At 38.4% G+C, this 27,805-nt stretch overlaps 1 protein-coding gene across 1 annotated transcript; it reads left to right on the plus strand.

The window, feature by feature from the left end:
• STEAP1 (STEAP family member 1) lies at positions 1-26,736 on the plus strand. Its single transcript, XM_072412786.1, has 6 exons — positions 1-34; positions 13,914-13,962; positions 15,950-16,048; positions 20,359-20,883; positions 21,109-21,273; positions 26,447-26,736. The coding sequence occupies exons 2-6, from the start codon at positions 13,957-13,959 to the stop codon at positions 26,702-26,704; spliced, it is 1,053 nt and encodes a 350-aa protein (XP_072268887.1). The 5' UTR covers positions 1-34; positions 13,914-13,956; the 3' UTR covers positions 26,705-26,736.
• Positions 26,737-27,805: the final 1,069 nt, after the last annotated feature.

The following is a 27,805-nucleotide window of genomic DNA, read 5'->3' on the forward strand; positions in this document are numbered from 1 at the left end:
GAACACAACAGTGTCACATTGGCAGCAAACTTCGGTGAGTACAGCAATTCTCCCTTATTAACAATTACTAAACAGAAGGCGTCAGCGTTTATTAGGCGGATTCCCGTCAACCGCCCAGTCTAGCGTTTTGTTTGGACAGAGGATAAAAATTTGGAAACTTTTTTAAGAGAATGACGTTATACATTTAATGCAGAAAATAACTTTAACCATTTCCTAGCCAGGCGCGTTTTTAGGGAATTCCGTCATGTTGCTGCAATTATTTCTGTATGTCCTGCTGTGTTTGTGAAGCTGGCCATATACGTTACAATCTAATTGTACAATCTGCTCCAGATCTACTAACATCTGTGTATTATAGTGAAATGAATGTTGAAAATGAAATCATTGCAAGCAGGCAGGGTCTTTATTCCGGAAGGGACAAGTGAGGATTCTTCTGTAACTTAATAAACTTACTTGCCTGTTCCCAATTATTTAGTTAAATTCACCTCACCTTCATCCTTTGCTGGTACCGGCATCTTCACCCGGTCCAGGGTTTGTGACCATCATAATTGGTCGGGTTAGAATGACATACTTTTATTATTATTATTATTATATTATTATTTAAACATGGAGAAAAGTATATTGTTACCTGTTTTTATTATGTTTTGTATAAGATTTTGTTTATTGTTATTGTTGTAAAGTACATAAAAAAATAGTGTTATAAAAAAGAATGACATACTATAATTGATGCACGTGCATGGAGATCATTCATCAGCCAGTTGTGCGGCGGTTGTGCATGCACAGTTTAGTGTGTATTATATAGAAGATTGAGATCAGGCAGGTAAGTTACCTGCTGGTAAACCGTCCTTTAGCCTTGTACACCTTTCCCATTCGCTCCAATGCATGATTTAATGTTTTCTATTGCTTTCCAGTGATGAATGAATGAGCACTGTACACACAACATTTATTCTGCTCTATAGAGAAGGATGAAAATTAATGAGCGGCACCCTGTTGTGCCCCTTTCCATAGGAGTGCACAGTTTTTGTTTCCAATCAATCATTCATCATCCTGCAATGGAGGATTGATTAACAACATCAGTTGGCTGCTATACACGTCACATTTGAAACGAGCACAACTGTTCATCTTGGGCAAGAATAATCTGATGTGTGTACGAAGCTTAAGCCCTTACATACTTAATATAAAGGTTTGGAACTTTGCTATTATTATAATTAAACAGTATTTATATTGCGCTAACATATTACGCAGTGCTGTACATTATTGAGGGGTTGCAAATGACAGACAGTGACACAGGAAGAGGAGATGACCCTAATATAGGGATCACATAATGGGTATACAATTAGACTGTACAATGTATGGCCATACATCAGGTTCCCCAAATCCAGTCCTCCAGGGCCAGGTGCACATTTTTAATTCTCCACCAGACAGCAGTAAATTTAGTAAGCAATGATTTAGTAATATCTCTTAGATTGTAAGCTCCTCTGGGCTGGTCCTCTCCTCCTCCTGTGTCACTATCTGTATCTGTCTGTCATTTGCAACCCTTCTTTAATGTACAGCGCTGCGTAATATGTTGGCGCTATATAAATCCTGTTTATTAATATTAATAATAATATTAATATTAATAGTAACAAAAGTACTCTGTTTATAGGAAATCCTGGTGCTTGTTTGGCCCTCGAGGACGCGTCTGACATATGATGTAATATTTTGGATCAAAGAGGAAAAAATGTTGAACCAATCGAATAATTTCATTTTAAACGTATTTGTATTAATAATTGATAAGACTACAGTTTAAAAATTGATTGGCTAAGGCTTTTTTCATTTTTGAGCATGTGGATGCTATATTAGTTGTTGTTGATCACACGGATCAATATATATATATATAATGATTTCGATTACAAATAACAAGACCTTTTAATCTTCCGTGCACTGTTATATATTTATAATAGATTAGATTTGGTAAAAATATCAAATCTAAAAAAATGAATAATTAAAGTGGAACTGGACCTTCGCTCTCGTTCAATCGCAGGACACTTTTCTTCTTTCTTACGTTCTTTGGCCATCTTGATCTTGATATATACATCTTGATTGGCCATGCTGAGATGTCATTCATTCATTTCCAGCACATGCAGAACAAGCCTGGAATGGTGAGTATACCAACAATGAAAATCGACATTGCGCATGCGTAGCTCAGCTTTTTCTGGAGTGATCAGACAGGTATATCAGAATATTGCAGAAGGGAAATTGCCTGTCACTTTCTATAATAATGACCTGCCTGATCATGTATTCTTCAAAGTGAAGTTTAGGTTCAGCTTTGTTATTTGTTTGAAATATCAATCAAACATTGATCAGGATTGCTTATTCGAGTGCAGGATGGATCTTAGGGGAGAATGGGGGTTATCATTGCATTAGCTCTGTATGGAGCAGTACAATGCTAATGCTGTTCTGACTGATATGATAAGATATATATTATGAGATTGATATCAAGAGGTTCACAGTGGTGATTCAGGTAAATGATTGACATTGAAATTTTCATCAATATTTTACCTTATTGTGAAATATTCAGTATATGGCCAGCTGTAGAATTCTGCAGGGACCCAGCCATTGTCTAATAGATATCACAGCCCAAATCAATGACACATTGGTGTTTGTGACTTTTATAGACAAACACGTATTGTTCTTTCGTTTATCAAACCATAGGCGTGGAATGACCCAAAGATATTCATCAACCATGGCCATGACAAGAAAAATACTGCCAATGATTGCTCTGCCCACAGATAACACCAGGAAAAATCAGGTCTCCTAATTTTCCTTTCGAAAAGAAAGTACTTTTTTAATGTCATATGTTAAGTATCAGTATTGGTTTACAAGAAAAGACCTAAATCCCAATTCTAGTCTTATATTAGTCAAAAAGGCTCCCTAGTCCTATAAAACAAAGTCAGAATGCAATACTCACTTTCAGTCTAGAGTTGCTCCCTGCTTTACCTTCTATTCACCACATGGAGTTCTGAATAGGTTTTATTGCTTGAAACACATATATAGTAAAAATCAGGATTGTCTAACTCCAGCCTTCAAAAGCCAAGATCCTTGCACAATAGGCCTGATTTAATAAAGCTCTCCAAGGCTGGAGAAGATACACTTTAATCAATGAGCCTGGGTGATCCAGCAAACCTGGAATGGATTTCCTAAAAGTCATATGCTGTTTGTTAGCAAATGGTTTCAATCCTAGACCAGATCCATTTTAGGTTTGCTGGATTAGCCAGGTTCACTAATGAAGCTGAATCATCTCAAGCTTTGGAGAGCTTTAATAAATCAGGCCCAATAAGTATTTCTCTAACAGAAATAAATATAGTAAGATATAATATACAAAGTGTCTCAGAGCCTGAGAATCTGGGCCCGTATGTATCCTTCCATGGACTTGAGTTCTGGACACCCCCTAATATAAGAAAACTAGTGCTGTAAAGCAACCTTCATAGAAGAATTCTCTATGAGCTTCAGTTTGATGAAAATAGTGCACTCAATCTTTTCAAAAGAACTATGTCACTTGTAACACGTTTCATGGAGCAGCATTTGCTTCATCAGGAAACATATTCGCAAACTAAACCCCTACAGTATCCATCCATGGGTTTCAGAGTTACAGAAGGGATCAGGGCAGTGAGAAAAAGAGGTAAAAGAAATTAAGGACATGAGAATAAAGAAACCATGAAAACAAGACAGCGCTTCTCAATGTACATTGTAAACGTGTCGGCTGCATTAAAAACAAACAATGGAAGGTGTGAAGCCCGGCTTAGTGAGAGCAGAAAGAGTTCTAAGTTCCACTTTGTATTTCCTTTGTTGGTTGTGCACACACTGTGACATCACAATGTGTCATGTTATAGCCGTCTGAGTGTAGAAGCAGACACTGATATGTCTATAATGTTCCATATACAGACTGGTTGCTCCGTGAACTGGTTAGTGCAGTTTTCAGCCTGGTCAGTCCATCGATATTCAATTTCTCAATAAAGGGTAAAAGTACAGGACCATCTTTTTTTCTTGCTGTCCCTTGCTGACCTCAAGCTCAGAAAGTGCAATAAAATGTCCTCACTTCTTCACCATCATATAGACCTAAAGTGCCCTATTACTTTAGTGGTATTTCTCCCTATACAGGTGAATAGGCTTATTGGCACCCAGGGTGGGGAGTTTAGAAGATGGCTGTGGTTTGCCAGAGCAGCCATCAAGGGGCGATGGGCCAGTAACCTTAGTGGTGACTGGGCTTCTGTGGGACATCACCTGGTCTCTCTCTTCCAGGGATGATCAGCACCAAATGGTTTTAGTGTAGGGACAGCCAGCTAGCAAGTACAGGACAAGCTGGATCTCAGTAAAAAGAGAGAGGCAAACAGAACGAGGTCCAAGCTGGATGCAAGGAAGAATGAAGGTCCAGATTGTTTAGGGTCAGGGCAGGCGGAAAACAGGTAACAGATGTGAGGTCAAGCTGCAGTTAATGCCCAAAAAGTCTATAAAGCAGAATGATAAGGTATCAGGTAGCACAGGTAGGTCATTACTTGATCTCCTTGATTTTTTCTGCTGCACATCTCTGTGCAACAGCCTAAGGGAGCGCTGCAGGCAAAGAGAGGAACGCACGAGCAGAACAGTAAAAGAACCCTAATGGTTTATCCTTCCATGAGACTTCGTTTCAGTTGTGGCTACGTTCACTTGCAGGAATTCTGTGTAGACTCCAACGTAGCCACCGCAACTCGCACCCCACACCCCACCATCCAATGACTGGAGATTAAGGTGGGAACGGAGAGGGTAGCAGAATGTATTTGCATGAAGAAAGGGGACACAAAAACATCAGTGCATGGAAACAGTAGGGGAACCCAGCACCATGAATGGATCTGCCGGTCAGTGGCCCCACATGTTAGGAAGTCACCTGGACAGCAGATTTAGATGAGTAATACGTTTTTCTCCAGAGATGGGCTATAATCTTCCAGTGTGTGGATATCTTTAATCTTCAGAATTCCAATTCAAAATGTTTGAGATTTTCTTGTTGCCTTAAAGAAGACACATGGAATGTGTCCTAGTCTTACATCATTTAATTATATTTGGATTGGCTGTTTAATATAGATGACGATCGCTCAAACTAACACATACAGCAATCGATGAGTGTTTGATTTTTGTCTTAATTTTATTAGTTTGAAACTTAGGTAAAGGGAAACTGATTTTTTTATTATCGCTTGATTGATCTCTCAATACTGAAAATTTGATAGAAAGGAAATCAATTGTGAGGTCTGAAAAAACTGTCAGGTACTTGTACGATCAATGGAAGTTTCTTGACCGAACCAATCAAGGTCCCTTTGATTCTGCACTTGATTTTAATCAATTTCAGAAATCAATTTAGGGTAAACTTGAAAGAATAATTGAATGGTCTGCTTGATCAAACAGAAGTTTGACCCATGTATGGCCAGCTTTGGGCTCACAAATGTTTTATTACGTACAGTAGATCCTTTTAAAGGCTTGGTAAGATAAACATCATAAAAGATCCACATCCTGCTGTAAAACTTTTGTTCCATACTTCTTCCTTCATTGTCACCACGTCATGCCTCTGGGATTCTCTGCTTCTCAATTCTGGAACTCCTTCCTCATGCCATCAGTTATTCATAATCCTTCCAGTCTTTATACTGAGCCAGGGAGTTGTGATGTTTTAGGAAGCTATGTACAAAGTCATGGTCTGCATTGCATAGAAAAGCATGGAGGCCCATTAATAACATCATTAGCTGTAATGTATTGACATATTTGGCACGATGTGTACATATATGGCAAATTTTTGTGCATCCAGAAAGAGTTAAAAAATACAACCTGCAGCAAAGAGCACTGTCCACACCTTTTCCCACCTTCTTCCTCCTCTTCAGTGCCTCCTCTTTCCCCGACTTTAAGTATAATTGGTGGATTGGCATCAATGCAACTTTTCAATTCAAATAATTGGCTGGAGGAAACTGGAAGGTCGAAGAGATTCCATAACCATAGCCAGCAGTGTAACTCAGGGAGGAGGGAGAGAAAATATTAAGTTCGATCTCTTGCCGAATCGGGCCTTTCTCGCTTACCGAAAATGTAAGCGAGAACGGCCTCCTGATTCGCCGAGAGGTCGAGCTCTTGCCGAATGCAGACCTGGAAATCCCCTGCGATCCCCGGGCACTAGAGGTTAATTAATCTCTGGTGCCCCGGGGATCGCACACTCTTCTCAATGAATGCAGCCACAGAAGATACCCAGCACAGGAGAACCTCCTGACATTGTAATATAAGTATCTCTTACAAATAATACATTTGTTACAGATACAAATGTATAATTTGTAAGAGATACGTATTTGTAATAGTGTGCGATTCCCGGGGCACTAGAGGTTAATTATCTTCTAGTGCCCAGTAAACCGCGCGAACAGGAGGATTTCCAGGGCGCCATCATGCAGCCCTGGAAATCCTCTCCGATCCCCGGGCACTAGAGGTTAATTAACCTCTAGTGCCCGGGGACCGCGCGAACAGGAGGATTTCCAGGGCGCCATCATGCAGCCCTGGAAATCCTCTCCGATCCCCGGGCACTAGAGGTTAATTAACCTCTAGTGCCCCAAAGATCGCAAACAGGAGGATTCCCATGGCTGAATGCAGCTCTGGGAATCCTCCTGTTTAAATTTCCTCTTCCGATGGTTTTGCAAAATCTGTTTGACGAAATTTCGCGGAACCATTGGAAGTTTGAGGAAATTAATTACTTTGATGTCCCCTACTACTTCAGATAATTAGCAGGCTGAATATAGGTAATTGCCGGTGGCCTGGAGGGTCAAAAATGTGAACTCTAAGCCGGGAGTTCCTGAGGCCAACCTATAACCTGTACAGGTAGCATCTTTCTCCCAACCACTCTGTTATGTCTTTCAACATGAATCTATTGTCCACAACAAATCTACCAACTAAAGATGAGCAAAGTTCCCCAGATTTAAATATGGTAACCAAATTCATTGAGGGAATGGGCCCTCAAAAAATGTGTTCCTTCCATAAATCAAAGTTATAGACCATAAAATGTGCTTTTTAAACCTGATGGAAAGTAGGCTTGTATTGGAATTTCTCATATAACCCTCCAAATACTTTCATGTACAATAGTTTTTCAGGGTTATTGGTACTATCCCTTAATATATATCTATATTTACATTTTCATTCTTATTCTGACTTGGAAAAACATGTTATATAGTATTACAACAATGTAAATACACAAATCCTTCAAAAACATACACAGAAAATGCCCAAAGGCTATACATAGAGTTATTCTAAAAGCAGAACTAAAGTTCCACTATTAAACAGAAATTTATATGGCAGGGCATTATTGCAGTAAGGGACCGCCAATGTCCCCTCTGAAATAAGCATTCTTACCTGCTTGATCCCTCCATAGAACTGTCTGAATAACGGTCTTTCTCTGGGCATGGAGAGTGGATGGTCGGAAAAAGTGGCCTCCCCGCTTTCATGTTCATACCAGACTCCATGGCTTTCCCCATCAATGGGGGGACCATAGTTGAGGGACTAGTCCTACTCCCCACAATCTGTTCCATAACTTGGTTGTTGGAGTTTGAAGAGGGCTATCAGAAAAAAAAAATAATGCAGCCAACACATCAAAAACCGTAAATTGCAATTTATTACACTGATGTTGAGCTTGTTCAGTTATTCTTTCAAACAAATAATGGGTATTGTGGTTATACCAAACAATCATCTTGTACTTTTTGTATAACAATATGTATAAAAACTGCAGACACTCTTTAAACGGTGTAAAAATAACAAACTCTGAATGATGATGTAGATTATTTTTATAATTTTATTCTATTTTTAACCACCTGTGGCAAAAGACATTGCCTGCATAATAAACCCAGTCTCCCATAAACATATTCAGACGTTTCTCAGACACTTTGACATTGACACAGACCTGGCAGAATCCGAGGGGAGCGTCACAGAAACCTGCCTCTGTGAGTTTATTTACTAAGGAAGATGGTTTTACTAGTGGAGGATAATGGCAGCATTCATTGGAGCGCAGTCAGTGGGCTGCGTGATGGAGGAGCTTTGTGTGTGCTACTATGAGTACAGGATATGGGTCGGAGTGGCTCCATTCTGTATACTCACATTCAGGGCAATGCTGACATTCATCTCTAGCAAGTGCTCATTTATGTTGTCTTAAAATGATTAGCTCAGATTAGTTATACTTGCAGCTCTAAATAAAACCATTCATGTAGGTTTTATTTTTACAAATGTAATGTTACAATTACCCAAATTCTTCCTGGTATTACTCATTTTCAGTGAAAGTGCAAGAGGAGGAATCGCTACAAGGAGCCAGTTAGTTCATGTGCTGCAGAGGCATGAGGATTTAAGGTACAGCGCTGCGTAATATGTTGGCGCTATATAAATCCTGTTTATTAATAATAATAATAATGAGGAGTAAGCAGATTGCTAGATGATCACATCTCTATGCTGCTTATCTGCTAGGGCAGTGTTCACCAACCTTTCGGACCCCACGGACCACTAAACTCATAATTTTAAATCCCGGGGACCATTATTATGAATTTTTATAAAAAGATAAATACATTTGTAAAACAATGATCTTCCTAATGGTGCTGACATGGACTGTGAAGGCTCTGATTGATTGATCAGCTCACGGTTAGGTGAAGTATTACTATTGCTATTATCATTAGTTGTATTATCTTTGGTATTACTAAAGAAATGCAAAATATTTGTTTGCTTTTTCTCACTCATTATGGGTTTATTTCATTCCAATCTAAGACCAAACAAGAAATGATAATTATCAAAGTCAAACTATTTGATCCCATGAAATATAACAGTTAAAGAAAATACACAGTTAAGGTCATACTTACCTAAAAGAGCATCTGAGAAATAAACAAATAAATTAAAACAATCGGATGGGAATCGCTATTGTGTTTCTCAGGTCAGTTTAAGTGACACCAAGGATCTTTTTGGCTATCTGTAAGCATGAGATTCTTCCCAATGACCACCACACTAATATATTGTGAGCTGGGGACATAGTAATTATAGAAGGGGTTCCCTAAGACCTAAACCTATTTTACCTGGTAAAAAGGCTGAGGCTGGGCTATGGGGTGGGTCCAGGACAACCAGAATTCTAAAAAAGTTGGTCAAATAATGCTGGACAGAACATCCATCAGAAAAATAAAACAATCTGTGGATTGAAGGTTTTATTCAATGTTGTTCTTTAACATCACATATGAACTGACTGCTGTGTCATACTTTCATACATGTCTTTTATAGAAACTTTTTTTTATTAGTTGCTGTGTTGTACTGCCAGGCAAAATGCACAGCAATTGTGTAATAATATATAACTACACCCATGTACAAAATATATAAATAAAGTTCAAAACAATAAACTCCAGAAATCTGCTGAAGGCTGGACTATAGTTGATAAATGTAAACTATAAACCAGGGTTGTTACTTCTGTAGCCCTGCCATGCTGCAGAATCAGATCAGTGACCTATTTTGTTCTGCTGTATGTGGACCAAGACCTAACCCAAGCCTGTTGTTGGACAATGAAGAAGAATCACCACTCTGCTGCCAGAATTACTCTGCTCAGTCTGCTTTTGTCTGATGACATTACAGCACAATTTAAATCACCCCATTTTTAAAAGTGGTGATCAGCTGACATGATCATCACTTTAATGAATGATCGCCTCATGTTGATCACTACTCTGTACTGGCTGTAGTAGTACTGCCGCCATATTGGTAGTGGTAATTGGCATGATTCCAACTTTCAGTTGGCCAACAAAACATTTACTACATTGAAAGTAAAGAACACCATATTTGCTATTGCTATTTGCTAATTTTTACAAGAACTAATCATGCCGGTAACATAAGTGTATGGCTTTTGATTGCCACTTTAAAAAATGGCAATGGAGGAGCTCAGCTATGAGGAGAGATTAGCTGAACTGAATTTATACTCCCTTGAGAAGAGACGTATAAGGGGGATATGATCACCCTGTATAAATATATAAATGGTCCATATAGAGAACTCTCTTCCCCATTATTCACTTTGAGATCATTACTAAGAACAAGAGGGCACTCTTTGCGTCTGGAGGAAAAGAAATTTAAGCTCCGGATAAGGAAGGGATTCTTTACTGTAAGGTGTTAAAATGTGGAATCGGCTCCCCGAGGAAGTAGTTTCAGCAACTACTATAGATTAAGAAAAAGCTGGATGTTTTTTTAGAAATACAGAATATAACTGGGTATTAAGGCTTTAAAGTAAAGATAACAGTGACTGTTGACCCAGGGAACATTCCATGCCTCATGGAATCAGGAAGGTTTTTTTCCCCTGTTGGATCAAATTTTACCAGTTTTTTTTTGCCTTGCTCTGGACCAACTATGTCTTATAGGGTTTTATATCTGGGATATGTTTATTTCCCTAGTGGTTGAGCTTGATGGACTTATGTCTTTTTTCAACCTAACCTACTATGTAACTATGCAATGGCTGCTTGATAAAGTGGAGATCAGTTAGGACATTCAGGTAGATGAATCTTATGATTGACAGATTATTGACAGTACAGTGATTAATTATTGATCACTACTGTAAAAGTTTATTACCCTTTCTAATAACTGTATTATCTAATCCCCACTTCTTCATGAATAATCCTCCAGACATGAGCACCCAGACTGGACACAGTTAGAAGGAAGAAATACAAGCCTGACTCGCCAGCAAGTTTTGCGTAGAAACAATAGTTGGAGAAGTGTTCAGGAAAATCCTGTTTAAGGGTAGAGATATTTAGATTAAGGTAAAACAAGTTTACAAGGTAACCTGGCAGGTTAGTGATCATCTGATGTCATGTTGCAATGAATTCCTGACATGTGAATCAAAGTAGGAGGGAGGTATGCAGAAAATGTTTTTTAGAAGAATGAAAGTATATCTGCATGCCTTTTAGATGTGTGAAATGATTAGATATCTTTTGGGTTTCTATTGCTTTCTGTGTCCTTTGGAGCAATAGTGTGTTGGTGTTGGTGGCAATTGTGTTTGATGACCATTGCAAAGTTGTATTGGTGCCATTACAAAATGATGACAAATAAAACATTTGACAGTTGTCACAAGAGCCAGTGGCAACATCTGTTCTTGTGGCTAAAAGAAGGAATTTCACATACAGTTGGCATTCAAAAATCTGGCAACCTTCCTGACCTGAGAAGTGCCTAGTTTTCGAAAATTCTGGATTTTTGAAAGTTATACTTACTTCCACACACAGGCCAGCCTTCCTCTCGCAGCACCCGCGGACATCTGACACAGTTCCAGGGAGCAGGCAGCAGGAAGGTCTCATCGTGTATTTAGTGTAGCAAGCAAAACCTAACAGCTGTTTTTGCAGAACAGCGCCAGCAAAACATCAGTGGCCGAACAGTGTACTACAGTCCCTGTACTGAAAATGCGATCCGAAATTCATGCTTCAGTGCTTCCTTCGGAAAACTAAAGGAACCGGATTATCTATTGTCAACTGTATTTCCAATTATGTCTCTGCAACACAAAATTAGGAGAAACCTCCCAGGGCACAGAATGAGTGATCCTAACCTAAACTTCTGCAATGCAAAGGTTAAAAAAAATGCAAAGGTTACATGCCTGGGATACCAGTAAAAAGCATTTTCCTTCGCTCCCCAGGCAAACGTCACTCTCGTTTTTTCCTCCAACATTCTGGGTTGCAGGGGGCCCTTGCTATTCACATTTACAATACTGCATTGTGGAAATGTTATCAGGCATGCCATCAAGGAATAGACCACTGGGGATCAGTCACATAGGAGGAGGAAGACTACAGAAGCAAGGGGTATAGAAAATAAAATTGTTTTTTATCGGTACCCTGGATAAAAGATACGAATCAGCTTTTGCATTGTAAGTACCCCACTGCAAGGAAAAATTGTCACTTACCACAAAATTTAACTTTACCTCTTCTCTAGTCTTTACAAAACTAACAAGGATTAAACACACATTTCTGTAATGTAAAAGTAGTGCAAACTTATTTTGTCAATATTACTTTTTTATTATTTTTTTCATGCTTTTATATGAATGTTTATGCCTACTGTACTCTACATAAACTTTGTTGTTAGATACAGTGAAAGCACAGCAGATGTGACTTTCTTTCAACCACAATCTTTCATAAAGTCTTCAGATGAGCTGTAAGACATGATTCACTGCCGAGTCATTGCTCTGACCTATTTATTTGTATGTATAAATGTTATCTTCACAGTTCAACCTAAGTACTGCTCTCCCACAAAAAGGGGTGTTCCGTGCATGCTTGCAAAAACCATCTAGCGGAAACTTTTTGGGAGTGAATATAAAGTTGAAAGTTAAATAGTTGAACTATTTAGCCTGGTGGGCAGCTTACTCCAAAGGTACAGATGTCCTATTAATGCAAAGTATAGGAAATTGTTCATATTTTCCTCCAGCCGGCAGTTAGAACTCTTGGCTTCTTTCTTACATTTTTTCAGTTTTCATTTGTTACTTTGTTATAGAAAAAAACTTGTTATAGAGATTTATTCAATATTTAATAAATATAGATAGAGTTATACAGTAAAAGAAATATAGACAAGTCACTTAGTAAAGTGATTTATTCCCTTAAAAATGCATAACGTACTTAGCTTAGTAAATGAGATGAAGTTCTGTTGACTTCAGCCATCCAATCATGTGCAAGTTTTTTTTTTTGTTTTTTTTTATTTCTTTGCATGTAATTGGGTATTATTTGCACACTTGCAAGGTGATAATTCATCCTGGTAGGTGAACAGCTTACAACTCTATAGTAAATTAGTGTTGGCATCTCAGAAATGTATGCACACAGATAGGGGTTGATGAAATCAAGAGGAGAGGCAAACAAATAAAAGAGAAAGTGCATAAAGAAAGTGAGAATTTCCTAATTGAAATGCTAAAAAAGTTAACTTGATTACATGGAGGTTGGACAGGGCCACTATGTATCAAAGAAGGGGTCTAAAGAAAGTCTTTTTATGCTATGAGGGGGGTTGGAAGTGTCACCTAGCTGCTTGTAGAGACAGATTTGGGAGAAGAAGAACTTTCTCGGGAGGAAGAAGCCAATGATGGGGAAATAGCAATTTATCAGACCTCCCAACCACAGGCTTCAAAGGGCAGGGCTTTTTTTTGTATTATTTGTTTACAAGTAGCTTCTCAAATCTATCTGTGTTGAGGAAGTTGGTGTTTGAAAATGAAGCAGAGCTTCTGAGGGCTACTTTCAGAGATTTGGATAAAGATTTATTGGTTCTGCCTACTGTTGCTTAAGGTTCTGAGATGAGGAAAAACCCTACCAAGATGGCGGCCTCCATATGGAGACACAGTGCATAACAAGGTATGTTAAGGTAATAATGAGGAAAAGATTAACACAAGGAAATCAGAAACAATAATAATTATACATCCTTTCATTTTGCCTAACCATAAACCTGATATATATATATATATATATATATATATTTGTACATAATATATATATATATATATATATATATATATTTATATATAAACACAAACGAGTTGGGATCACCCCTGGTTCTGTTTGGGCCCTTAGCTCTGCATCAATAAATTTGAAGAGCTGTAGAATTCTTTATGGAGGGCTAACAATCATTTTAGTAAAAGACTACAGAAGGGGGTTCTTGCTGTATTTAAGGAGTACAGAAGGACAAAGCTTTTCAGTATGTTTGGGGTATGATTTGAGCTTGAACTTTTATTTTAGCTGCATTTTGCGTGAGAAAGAACTGTTGATCAGTTATTAGATTATTTACACTAAGATGCTCCCATTCACAAAGCCACAGCGAAAAAGAAAACTATAGCTTCCCAAAGAAACAGCAGGAGTCCTTATTTATCTGAACTCTGTGTCTTCACAGTGCTGACATTGAATATAGCCTGTCGTTTGAAAATGTCTCCATAGGTTGCAGTGGAGCAACAATAACATTGGAGAAAACAGGACTGGTATGCAGGTGAGTGATGCCGTTGTGTGGTTTTATCATTTCAGACCCCTGGTGAGATGCGGCATTCTGCCATGGACTTAATTGCAGTTCCAACCTTTCCCATTCAAGTAAATATTAGAGTTTGGGATTATATTTTTCAATTGGCTTTGGCCACAGGTGTGCCAAATTAGATTATTTTATTATTATTATTATTATTATTATTAATAAACGGGATTTACATAGCACCAACATATTACACAGTGCTGTACAAATATTAGGGGTTGCAAATGACAGATGAATACAGACAGTGACACAGGAGGAGGAGGGGACCCTTGCCCAGAAGAGCTTACAATCTAGTAGGTGGAGGAAGTATCACACAGGAAGAGGGGGGATGAGGATTAGTGGGTGAGTATGGAGGGTTTAGGAGACAGAAGAAGATGGGTAGGGAAGTTTGAAAAGTTGGGTTTGAGAGCTCTTTTATTAGAGCAGAAAGTAGGAGCAAGCCGAATAGGAAAGGCAGACCATTCCAGAGTCGGGGCAGCTCTAGAAAAGTCTTGGAGCTGTGCATGTGAGGAGGTTATGAGTGAGGAAGTCATTAGTAGGTCATCGGAGGAGTGAAGAGAGCGGCTTGGGAGTATTTTTCTACCAGTACAGAAAGGTAAGTGGGACAAGAACTCTGAAGGCAAAGCACAGGAGCTTGAATTTGATTCTAAGGTGAAAAGGAAGCCAATGAAGAGAACTGCAAAGAGAAGCAGCAGAAGAGGAGCCATGGGAAAGATGGATGAGTCTGGCTGCATCATTCATAATAGATTGTAGAGGGGAGAGACGGGTTAGTGGAACACCAGAGACAAGGAGGTTACAGTAGTCCAGACGAGAGATGATAAGAGCGTGTACAAAGGGTGTGTGGTGGTCTCTGCAGACAGGTAGGGGTGGATACTTGGAGATGTTGTGCAGGTGAGATTGCCACATGGTTCTAAAAGAGACATGTTGTTTTTGCCATGTGAATGTTATCTGTGGGTTTGTGCCCCAGCCACGTGCAAATCTGGTGAACAATGCCCATCCCTCCCTTACCTTCACCAATTGCTGCCATCTTCTGGGCTGTGGTTCTAACACATGTCCACTAATGTCCTTTGGACTTAAATGGGACTTTGCTTTTGTTATAAAAGTACATCCTGAAGTCATTCAAGTGCAGGTTGGCCATATATATCCTATAGGCTTCCCTGTTTAGTAAATATATGTACAAATGCTAGATTTTCGACAGAACTGTCATGCCTGATCACCAAACAACCAACAGGAACAGCCGCTGTTGTTTGCTATGGGGGGGGATGCGTCCTGCTTGCTCTCCATAGAACAGAAAAGCACTTCTTAAACAGCGCTCATTTATTCTATTGTTGCTAGAAAAACATTACCAATGATCATTTCTGGAGACAATTAGTGAATGTGTTCTAGGCTTCAGTCGCCAATCACTAGATCCCTCAAACCAATACCAATATTTTAAAACTAATTATTTTTCAAAGCTGTAGGAAAGTGGTAACTCTAACTCAATCCCTTTTTTATACATATGAAACAATTTACATTAACCTAGTGATGCATATTGTATGAGATAGCACAAAAAGAAGATGCTGTGTTGCTTAGACAGGTACTCTTGTGCTCTGGCCGGTAATCACATTTTGTTCTCTTGGTCTCATATTAAGACCTTGATGTGATTTTCCAGATGCTTTCACTAATTCACTGATAATCTAGTGTTCTGTTTCACAATTCCCTTTCCAGCCTGACTAGTTTAACACAACCATTTATCCCATGCAGCTAATAAAAGGATTTTGTTGGAACATGCTCATTAAATGGGAGTAGGGGGGATTACTTAAAATGTTACAGTGTTACAAAGTTATAAAGATGACACAAGAGGCTGTGAAATACCTTGTGAATTTATAATTACAGAAATGGTCGGGAGGAAGGAGGGTGTTGACTTTTGTAAACCTAACTTCAGTTTAACACTTATTTATTATTCTCACTGTAGTCATCCAGAACAGAGGATGAGATGAACTATGATGGCACAGAGAATGGAGATGTCTGGGCACCTAAGCTATCACAGCATATGGAGTGTGAAAGGAACCAGGTAACAATGCGGAACATTCTCTTCTGCATAATGATTGGAATCTTTTCTTTGTTTTATTTTGAGATGCATTTGGGATTGAAAGATAACAGAGTTTACAGCTTAAATTCCAGTACATACCTTTACAGATGGAAAGCCGTCAATCCCTCTAGTTCGGTCAGTCCTGCGTCGTCCCATCTTCCTTTTTCTTTATGGTGCAGACTGGGTGCCAGGCACCACTATCAGTTCTTGCCCCACTTACTATTCTGACCTGATAAAAATACCCCCCAACCGCTCTCTTCACTCCACCAATGATCTACTACTGACTTCCTCACTCATAACCTCATTACACGCATGGCTCCAAGACTTTTCTAGAGCTGTCCCGACTCTTTGGAATGGTCTTTCCCGTCCCATTCGGCTTGCTCCTACAGCGTATAGAAACAATTGGTGATATGAATGGAAATACCAAGGAACGAGATTCTAAAGAAGATGGTCAGTATGGACCACAATGTGATAATGGGGACTATGCTTACTATCATATCCCTGAGGAAGCCAATTCGTGGCGAAAGGCGTTGGATTCATTACATGGTCTTCTTCATCACCCTTTTTTGTATTCCTTGAATATACGTATGTACATTGTTACCTATATACTGTGAAGTGTCAAACAGTTATGGGGTATAGATCTGTCTGAACTTGTTTACTTTACTAAATGTGTTTAAATACAACAATTTTGTTTCTCAAAACTATCTGCCAGCCCAAAACCTCTTTCTTTCCCTCCTTTGATTTGAATGTTCAGTTTAGACTAATCAAAGAGGTGGCTCAACCTTCATTGTAAAACTCTAGTAAGGGGAACACACCTCTTCTCATCTTTTCTAATGGAGACTATTGCTGATTGAAAAATAGCTCTAAAGTTGCTGTCCTCATCTGCTCTCACCTGATAGCTGGGTCCTATGTGCTGCAATAATCAGATGTTCTTGTCTTTTCTGTTCCTGAAGAAGCGGTAAATTCTGCGAAACGTGTCGAACCAACAGGGTTACCTTTTTGTCTAGGCAACCCGGACAGGAATTTTTGATAATGTTTGCTTCACATTTTTAACGTTTTAATAATGATGTTAAATAATTTTTGGTTTTGACTTACACTTTTGCAATTTACAATTATTGGCCTTAAAAGTCCCAGCTGCAGAGGTAATTTCTCAAATTTTGTGCTTCAGCTATATATATCGTGTTTAATAATAATGATAATAATATTATGTGATATATGTATACCAGGAGGTTGCAAGTTTCCCATTCAGTCTTTACTGAAAGGGCGAAGGGCCTTGTCGAAAAAAAAAAAAAATTGAACTTAAAAAAACTTTTTTATTAAATCAAAGGGTTAGCCATGTTTTATTTAAAAAATGTAGTGATAGATCCGCTTTAAAGCAGACTTTTGCTTTTGCTGCAATCTTCATCTTCTATCAGGAGCTACTGCCTGATATATTTTCTAAACCTTTAACTTTTTCTTATGTATCGAAAATTAAAACTTTATTTGTTAGGTATAAATAGCATGTGGGAATCTGGGAGGGAGTGTGCCAGATCAGTTTATTGGGTTTAGCAGTCTCCATTAAGCTATACAGTCATATTGGAAAGCTTTGCACAACTGCTAGGGCGGCAATCTGGAGCCAAGGCTTTGCAAATGGAAGTTGTTAGTTCAGTGTGCATATATAGCATATATTTATTTCATTGCTTCATTTGTGTCCTAGGTAATACGATGTATTGTGTAACATTTCCTGTTTGTTAATTAAGATAATTTATAACTTCCATTATGTAAATTACAGTACAGAATCCCCAATGCCATCAGTCATTTGATTAGGGTGTTCTTGGTTTACTTCCTTTTATATGTATTGTAAGTAGACAAAAAACTGCAAATTCCAGTTTTACCAGTCTGGATAAGATCTTTTATTATTCATGCAGTCTTAAGGACTGTACAAAAATCATTTTTTATTGAATATGGTTTGTATTGAATAAGGTTAAATAGACATAGGGCAGTATTATAAACAGGAAAAAAAAAACACCTGACTGGCACTGGGATCCTGCATTACCCATGTGCCCTGAATAGCACTCCTATACCTGCAAATACTCAACAACTAGGAGGTGAATGTGAACTGGGGGTCTTTCTTCTTGGTGAAAGTGGGCAGATCAGTGATCACATTGCCCATACAGAATATAACCCAAATGAGTCATACTGTGGTTTGGAGTGAATTTTAAACACATATTTTGGAGCAAAGTAAGGGGATTTTTTTATCTGATGCCCTTTTAAGGGACCTATTGTATCTGTGTCCCATTCCATGTCTTGGTGCACAGAGTGAAAAAACAGAGCTCAGGGCCAAAGTAAATCATAGCTAGTGGCCCTATGATCCAGATGGGCAATGCAGCAGGAGGTAGCAAACCATTGGAAATGATTTGTGTTCACTGAAAGCTCAATTAGGTGTTTTTAGTTTAGAGTTTTTGTTTTAATGTATGTATTAGTGTTTAGGCAAAGTGTGTTAGTGTTTTTGGGCTGGTGTGCACTCGAGGGGTTACATGTCCCTGAGAATGGGGAAAACAGGGGCTTCAGAAATGGTTGCAGAAATTGCTGACATTCTGTTTCGCTTTTTGTTTTACCCCAAAGGGATGAGACCCTATCTTCCTAGAGATGACACTTATTTCCACTTACCCCTCTGATCACTGCGTAGCATTGGGTTTCACCTAATATGGTTGACGTTTGAGCTGGAAAAGTGGTACAGCAACCAATAAAGGATTCCCTAAAAAAAGGGTCACAGATTTTGTTGGCTCCAATGGGCAGCCAACTTCTCATTCTTTTATGTATCCTCTGCTGGCTCTGCACATGGGGCTGTCACTTGTGTGGTCTCATTAGTAGAAGATGAGGTACCGGTTGACCATTAGACATTCTCTATTCTGGGTGCCTCATTACCAACAGCGCTTTCCTCTATACAATATGAACAACATTATCATGATTGTAGCATACCTAACTATCCCGTGTCAGAGTTATAATGGTAATGTTTTGAGTATTTTTTATGTACACATATCTGTCCTAATAAATAAAAAAAAATTTACCTAAGTTTTTTTAATGATAAATCTTTTTCTCTGTCGTTAGGTGAACGTTAGGGTTCACATAACTTCCACTGTAGTCTGTTGTTTCTCCCAAATACATTGGAGGAACTTGACAATGTGCTGAGCCACTAATTAATCGAATGGGGTATTTTAGAAATAAAGGTGTCATCTTCAGCAATCATTCCAGTACTAGTTCAAGTTCAAGAGATGATGGTTTAAACTTTTTATTTTACCTTTGGATAAAGTAGAAAAGTTTTCATTTTAGGTGGCACTATTTAGGAGATTTTCTGGTCATCCCTGTGACAGCAGGGGGGCTGTTTATAAAGAATTAGCAATCTGAGAAATTAGTGACATTTCTCCATTTTCCTTGATTTTTTTAATCACCACTTTTGCAATGCCAGATTTTAAGGGCATTTTTCCAATTGGTCATCAGAGATTAATCACCACACTGCAATTACCTCAATTGTTTATATGAAGCTCCTTTCATTGGAACGTACCAACTGATTGCCAGTTGTTCAAGACATCATTTTTTTTGTCAACTAAATGCCAATTCTAAAACTGGTGCAACAAAAAAAGTGAACAAGTGTACCACACAAAAAATTGCACCAGGTGCTTTGCATTGTCCCGTTCCTAAAGGGACTAGGGCCTCCGTGCCTTAATCCCCTGGGGTGCATGGCTCCTGACGGGACAAGCTTCTTAAGTCATGAGCCCACCCGACCCGAACCTTATCCTAGGCCGAGTGGCTCCACTGCCTTAGAGGATTGACTAGAGCCAAGCCCTTATCAGTTACTTTGAGCACAGGGCTTTCTTGAAGAGATACCCAAGCCATCATTGCTATTTGTAAAAGTGGAAAGCAGTGGTTTAAGACTCATTGTGGCCTTAATCCTAAATCATTCTCCACTTTGTGATATTTTAATTATCATTATCATTTTACAACAGTTAAAGTGGCAATTTTGTAAAAGTGCTGCAAATTGGTAATCCCTTTCTAATCGCATTTGCCATTTTTATAAATGCTAAAGACTGAAAAATGGTGTAAGTTTATTGTATGGAAGAGGAATCTTGAAGACTTCTCTCATTTCCTATTGTGTACACAGAACAGGGAGTAAAGCTAAATCTCCCCAATGGAACAAGATGATTTTTAATTATTCCCTTCTGTACAAACCTTGACCATGTATATTGAATTAAATAAATTGTGTCATCCAATTTGTATCATTTGTGTAACAATTGTCTTTATATCCCTTGTAGAATACGGATTTACACTGGAACACAGACAGCCCAGATTCTGACAGCCTGGATCCCGACATCCTGGACAGAGCAATATACTTCGATGTGCTTGATTTAGACCCTACCAGTTCCTCCCATAGAACTGTTCTTTTTCCAAAATGGCGCTTACCAGTGAAGATGGCCTTGTGGCTGTCGCTATTCATGTTCCTGTACACACTTCTCAGAGAAGTATTACACCCCTTTGTTACAAAGAGCAAAAATGAATTCTATAGAATTCCAATATTGGTCGTCAATAAAGTTTTGCCAGTTGTTGCCATCACTCTGTTAACAATGGCGTATTTGCCCGGCATATTTGCCACAATCATCCAGCTTCATCGAGGCACAAAATACAAGAGATTTCCGTTATGGCTGAACACATGGATGCTGAGACGTAAACAGTTCGGACTCCTGAGCTTCTTCTTTGGGGGAATGCATGCAATCTACAGTCTGTGCTATCCAATGAGGAGGTCTTACAGATACAAACTCCTAAACTGGTCATATGAACAGGTATGGAATGGAACATGCAAAGAAATAGTGTGATGTCGTCTTTAGGAATATTTATGGCACATTCACACAGGTATCAACTAAAAGAACTTGGAGGGCATTTTAATCTCCCAGAGTTCTCCAATGATATATTATTAAATATTTATTTATTATTATTTTAAATGCAAGCAACTTGATATCCCTTGGAATAAAGTTGTGTATAATAACCATGCTGTGTTTGCTCTTTAGGTGAAGCAGCAGAAAGAAAATAGCTGGATTGAGCACGATGTATGGAGGATGGAGATCTATGTGTGTCTGGGTATCGTAGCTCTCGCTATTTTAGCCATATTGGCTGTTGCGTCAATCCCATCCGTTGGCAATTCTTTATCATGGCGAGAGTATCAGTTTATACAGGTATGGTTCAATTATTTTTTCACCTATATCTATAGGGCCCACATATATTTCTATGAATAATTGGTAAAGCAATAGATATAGTTAGGCTATATGAGGTTGAAGGGCATTTACCTCCTCCTCATGCCAGGGTACCCCTGCCTTTGGGGAGATGCTACATGTAGCTTCTCTTCACAGCAGCTCCATAAAGAATGAATGGGGGTAGTAGTAAGTGGTAGAGTACTGCTCAATACCACCAGCTGTCTAATGTGCAGACCAGTGGTGGATGTAGCCAACAGTGAGCCCTTGTGCAGAATTTACATGGTGTATCCCTGTGATCCATGCCCATGCCCTGCCCCTATGCCCACCCACCCCACTACAAGAACTAACAATTAATCCTACCTGTCCAGGTATCTTTCTCAGGTGTCATAAAGCAGCAGCAAAGCATGGGAACACTTGTTTCTGTGCTTAGTTGTATTGCCTGGCCACTCGAGCTGTGCAGGAGATCCTTTTGCAAGTCTGACGTTTACAGAGGGGGCCATGTTGGCTGAAGAGAGCCTGGGGCCCTTGTGTGCTTCCATATATCAACCTTTGGTGCAGACGATGGTTATTTAGGAACCAGTGCTGCTGTGCAAGTGACAGCTAGGAGCTGCATCAAATTGTTTGACCCTACTGTAAATTTGAGCCTGGATTGGGTTTAAAAAAGTATTTTTAGTATGAGCTAATTGATGATCGGTCAGCTTTTTTGGATTTGAGCACTACTAGGGAGAAATATTGGGCTCTCCATAGTGTTCCTAAGCACTGGTGCTATGAATAGGACTTTGTGACATCCCCATCCATACATAAAAGATATATTGTATACTGCTTATATACTGTATACTAAAAAATAAATAAAAGAAAAATAATTATAGTTACCCTATAAAATAAACAAGTAATAGTAATTCTAAAAATGAAAATGTTTTTTATCTAACTGTCTAACTCAGGGTCAGCAAACTTTTTTGGCTACTAGCCATTTTAGGAGGTCAAGAAGTTACTCTAGGCCGGACTCTCTCTCAAACCCCGCAATGCATACGGAGGAGAGGGAATGTCCCCTTACCCCGGCGGCGAAAGTGTTAACACCAACCACGGTAAATAGGGAAGAGAGGCATAATAAGGAGGCTCAGGAGCCGCATGCAGCTCTGGAGCCACGGGTTGCCGACCCCTGCTGAGATTAGGCCGGATCGACTAGGGGGGGCATTAGGCCGGAACGGACTACTGGCTAGGCCCTATCTGGCCTAAAGGCCGGGGTTTGCTGACCCCTGGTCTAACTGATCCAATGGTTTCAGTACCTAATGAAGTACAGATAGACTGATGACATAAAGAATTGAGTAAGGGGCTGACAGCTGCGCTTGTAGCAATTTATAAATGTTAAAATTTAAAACATAAATTAAAAACATTTTTATAGCAGCCATGGAGGTGACCATCGGTTACTGTTTTTGGCCAGACATCTCTGGTCGGTGTTTTTCCAGAAGCTACAAGACTGAATCAGCATCACACACATGATCCCTGTATATTAATGGAGAGTTCTGGCTTTTATTATGTCATTTTCCAATGATGCAAACTGGGATAACACAGCGTACTATAGCCGGAAGGGTGCACTGCCATTTACTAATGTCATGGGTTGTTATTGCCATTTATTACTGACATTTATTAACAGTCTGTTTTTTCACAAATTGTAAGTATATTGCTCTGAATTTAATAAACAGACTGGAAAAAAAAACTAGAAAAGCAAAATGCACTTAGTAGTGTAACCGTGGAATAAAGAGCTCAGCACTTTATGACATCCCTTAGTGGTGCATGTAAATGACAAAATGCTGTTTTGCCCTGGGAGCATCACTAATGCTGGACCAAGCGAGAGGCCAGGGACGGTGCATGGAGAGGGTTAGAAAAACCAAATGGTCTAAGACAAACAAATGGTCTTTCACTTTAACCTCCCTAGCGGTCTAATTCCTTCCAAATTTCCATGCAAAAAGCAGTACGATTTTTTGCATGTAAATGTATTTTTCATTGTAGGGTGTAATTCTTAGGCATAACTCACTGATATTTATTACATTTAATAATAAACTTTAAATAGCAAAACAAAAATCTGTTAAAAAAAATATTTAAACATGTAATCTAACTGTATAGTAGCATATATAATATATATATAATGGAATTATATATAAATATATATTGTATGAATATTTCCTTGTATTGGAGTCAATACAGCTATTTTGTAATAAATCCAATACAAAATTATTTGAATTTCCCGCCGATCCTACCGCCCGCACCAATGCATGCACCACGGTTACCGGGAAACCTTGTAGATCTCGTCTCTGCACTTCGCGGCTGGGGATCGGAGGAGCAGGACGTGTCCCCAGGACCTGCGGAGACTAGCAGGCTACGCTAGGGGACGATGACGAAGCAACGTAAGTGGGGTTTTTTTAGTTAAAAGCTACCCCGATAGTGACTCAGGAATACAGTTTTTTGCAGGTAAAATCCACCCCCTAGAATACAGCTAGGGGGGTTATTAATTACAAATTATTTCTGGATCAATATAGGGTAAATGTAAAATTGCTCTGGTCCATAACAGGTATGAGTGGCCTATTTAGTTGCTATCGAATAGCAAATGACTTTGAAGAAATCCATTCCAGGTTTGCTGGATCACCCAGCTTCACTGATGAAAATGTATCCTTTCCAGCCTTGGGGAGCTTCAATAAATCAGTCCCAATATAATATTTGCTGAATAAATTTAAAGTTTAAAGCTGCACAGTAGGTAAGTGGCTTGGGGTTAAGGCACCATATCTTCTTTGCCTATAGGGTTCTGTAATGTAAATGACACCCTGATTTGTGCAATTTCATTATTTTAACAAAAATACTTTCCATAAGCTGCTGGATTTTTTTTAATGAATCAAGCCAAGAAAATCCACACAAAACTTTCCATGCAGAACTGTAAATAAGCCCAAAAGATTTGTAGTGCAGGTGCTCCACCTTACATAATAGGGGTGCCTTACATATCATTAATGATAAAAATACAAAGGATCCATATTACAATGCAGAGACACAGTCCTAGACACATGTTCATTTGGGGAAGAGGACAGAGCATTTCCCAGAATGTTAGTTACATCATCAGAACCTAGAAAATCAACATAGACGGAGCCAAAAAATTGTAAAGCCACTGAAATCCCTTTTGACAGTAGTTGGAATTGTTATACTAATCCGGTGAGTCAGCAGCTGCTGCAATTAAAACAATATGAAAAATTGGACGCAGTGAAGCTAGACAGTCAGAATGAGAAATGATTGTACATACAGGTCTGTATGCGTTCCTTGTACAGGCAATGGGTAATGTCAGGGAAGTTACTGATCACACACAAGGTGACACTGTCTATTTTGAGATGAATTACTCCAGGGGGCATGCAGCTACAGGGGTCAGTGAGGGAGTATTCTTAGAGTATTTTTATTGCTGGTGATGAATATATAAATAGCTGCATGACTATAGCCTGGCTGCAGGTTTACATTAACTTAGATTGTAAGCTCTTCTGGGCAGGGTCCTCTCCTCCTCCTGTGTCACTGTCTGTATCTGCCCATTATTTGCAACCCCTAATTAATGTACGCGCTGCATAATATGTTGGCGCTAAATAAATCCAGTTTATTATTATTATTATTATTATTATTAATAATAATAATAATAATAATAATAATAATAGTTTCAGTTCTTGTACCTTTGTTACCCCTTATGGACCAGAGAAACTATACCTTTTATCATTATTATTATTATTATTATTATTATTATTATATTAATAATATTATTATTATTATTAATAATAATAATATTAATAATAATAAACAGGATTTTATATAGCGCCAAAATATTACGCTTTCACCACAGACATATTTTTTTCAAAGGCAACTTTACTATTACATAGGACAACATGCATAAAGTACATGCTTTTTTGTAAGACAAACTGGGCTTTTCTTTGGCAATATTGCTTTGTAAAAAAATATTTTATCTTCTATGTAAAATATACACAAAAGGGGTCTTCTGGATTCTGGAGAATCATTACTGCCAACTTATGGACATGGAATTCTCTACCAGGGAATGTTTTGTTGAATGTCATATTTATTGCTTTATGAATATTATTAATTATTATTATTATTAAACACAATTTTTATAGCGCCAACATATTACGCAGCGCTGTACATTGAATAGACCCCTTTTGTGTATATTTTACATAGAAGGTAAAATATTTTATTCAATGGTTGGCAGCAATGATTCCCCAGCAGGGAATGTTTCATTGAATGTCATCTTCATTACTTTACAAATAAAATATAAAATATATATATAAAAAAAAAAATTTAAATGTTTAATGAAAAATTAGTTTTTCTACAAAATAAAAAGTATACATTTTGTTCTATAATTTGTCAGATTCTCAATATTAAAAAATAGGAATACTTTTTTTTAATTTTACACATTTTATTGCTGAGTATTACTGAAAAAATAAATTAAATTAAATATGTAAAATGTTAATGTATTGATAGTAAAAGCTAGAAAGAAAAAACGGGGCAAAAAATAGCTAAGAACAAAAGCAGAGGAAAGAATTAGTTTTAATTATAGTTAAATAAGGTTTAAGAAGGAGTTAAACAGGATATTTTATTTCAACATTTATTTCTTATTTACTTGAAATGTTTCCAGATTGTGTGAGGCCAAGGCCTAGAGTTCAGCCTCAATGTTAAAATTCCAGAATCCAGTCTCAGTCAGCTTCTAACAGCTTAGAAACACTTGCTGGTTGGAAGACATTGGAAGACTGGCAGCCTGCTAAGATATAGAAAGATTTCAGTAAAAGTAAATTAATGCACGATACTTATAGAAAGTGGACCTTAGCAGCAGGATACAAATTTTGTGCATATTTGTTACTAGAGGATGTTAAGGTACTCAATGGGCAGCACTAGCATTGGGTATTCATAGGCAGAACCAGAACAAGTTGAAGAAACCCAAATTCATGCCTCACTACTTATATATACAGGGGTGAATGAGCGCTAGTTACAAAAAGCTTTTACTACTTGTTTAAAACAAATATATAAGAATGTATAATCTAGACATAAATTTATTTAGGAAATAAATATTAAAATGGACCTAATACTCTTCACTGTATTTGTTTTTTTCTGTTGACCTCCACAGAGCAAGATGGGCTACGTGGCATTATTACTGTGCACAGCGCACACCTTGGTGTTTGCCTGGAATAAATGGGTAGATGTGAACCAGTTTATTTGGTGCACACCCCCCTCCTTCATGTTAGCGGTGGTCCTCCCTATCCTCGTCCTTCTTTGTAGAACCATCTTCCTTCTGCCTTGTTTCAGCAAGAAGATCCAGAAGATCAGATGTGGCTGGGAGGCTAATAAACCGATGGGCAAGAACTGTGTCCTTACTCATGTGTAATATATACCACAAATACAATATTTATAACTCTGTGTGTTTGTGCTTTATTGGAATTATTATGACCTAATAAAGTGGACCTGTCATTACATTTCACGTATATGAACTGGGCAGTAGGTTGGCTTACCAAATCACAGGGCTTTTTTTCTTGCCATTGTTCGCTCTTAAAGCCTAAACAGAAGTCAAATGGTCTCTGATTTTCAGGGCTTTGTAGATGTTACACAACTTTAGGTTGTTTTAATTTGGATGACACCTTCCTAAAAGACTTGGAACTATGCTAAAGAATTTTTGGAAGCAAGGCCTGCATCTGTACCTGTGATTGTTTTCATTTATTCAGGTCTATCTGTTGTATATCTAGTAGCAGTCTCATTCAACTGGACATGTTGAAACGCACGTTTCATAGCCTTTCCATATAGAGAACTGTTCCATATAGAGAAAACTTTTCCCAATTATTCACTTTAAGATCATTACAAAGAACAAGAGGGCACTCTTTGCATCTAGAGGAAAAGAAGTTTAAGCTCCAGATAAGGAAGGGATCCCTCACTGTAAGGTCTGTGAAAATGTGGAATCGGCTCCCTCAGGAAGTAGTTTCAGCAACTACTATAGATTGCTTTAAGAAAAAGCTGGATGATTTCTAGAAGCACAGAATATAACTGGGGATTACGTTTTTAAAGTAAAGATAACAGAGACTGTTGATCCTGGGAACATCCGATTGCCTCCTGGAATCAGGAAGGAATTGTTTTTCCCCTGTTGGAGCAAATAAATCTCGGCTTTTTTTTTTTGCCTTCCTCTGGACCAACTATGTCTTATAGAGTTTTATATCTGGGATATGTTTATTTCCTTAGTGGTTGAACTTGATGGATTTATGTCTTTTTTTCAACCTAACTTACTATGTAACTATGTTTTAAACTGCTTCATGAATTCTACCAGTGAATGACGAACCCCAGCATCCACACACCACAAAACACCCCAATCGAATCACCATGGAATATGACATTAGAGATGTTGGTTGTCCAAGACCAGGAGGTGTGGAATCTGTGTAATCACCCTGTTCTAGTAAAATAATCCCATTTCTGGTGTCAGGAAGTCTGCATAGATGCAAAC

Source organism: Pyxicephalus adspersus, chromosome 5 (assembly GCF_032062135.1).
Source record: "Pyxicephalus adspersus chromosome 5, UCB_Pads_2.0, whole genome shotgun sequence".
Taxonomy (NCBI): domain Eukaryota; kingdom Metazoa; phylum Chordata; class Amphibia; order Anura; family Pyxicephalidae; genus Pyxicephalus; species Pyxicephalus adspersus.

Bases quoted from the DNA above. Each gene is read 5' to 3' on its own strand.
- STEAP1 (XM_072412786.1), top strand. The intron at 16,049-20,358 runs GTAACAATGCGG...TATCCCTTGTAG, and splicing joins TGGAGTGTGAAAGGAACCAG to AATACGGATTTACACTGGAA. The intron at 20,884-21,108 runs GTATGGAATGGA...TTTGCTCTTTAG, and splicing joins TAAACTGGTCATATGAACAG to GTGAAGCAGCAGAAAGAAAA.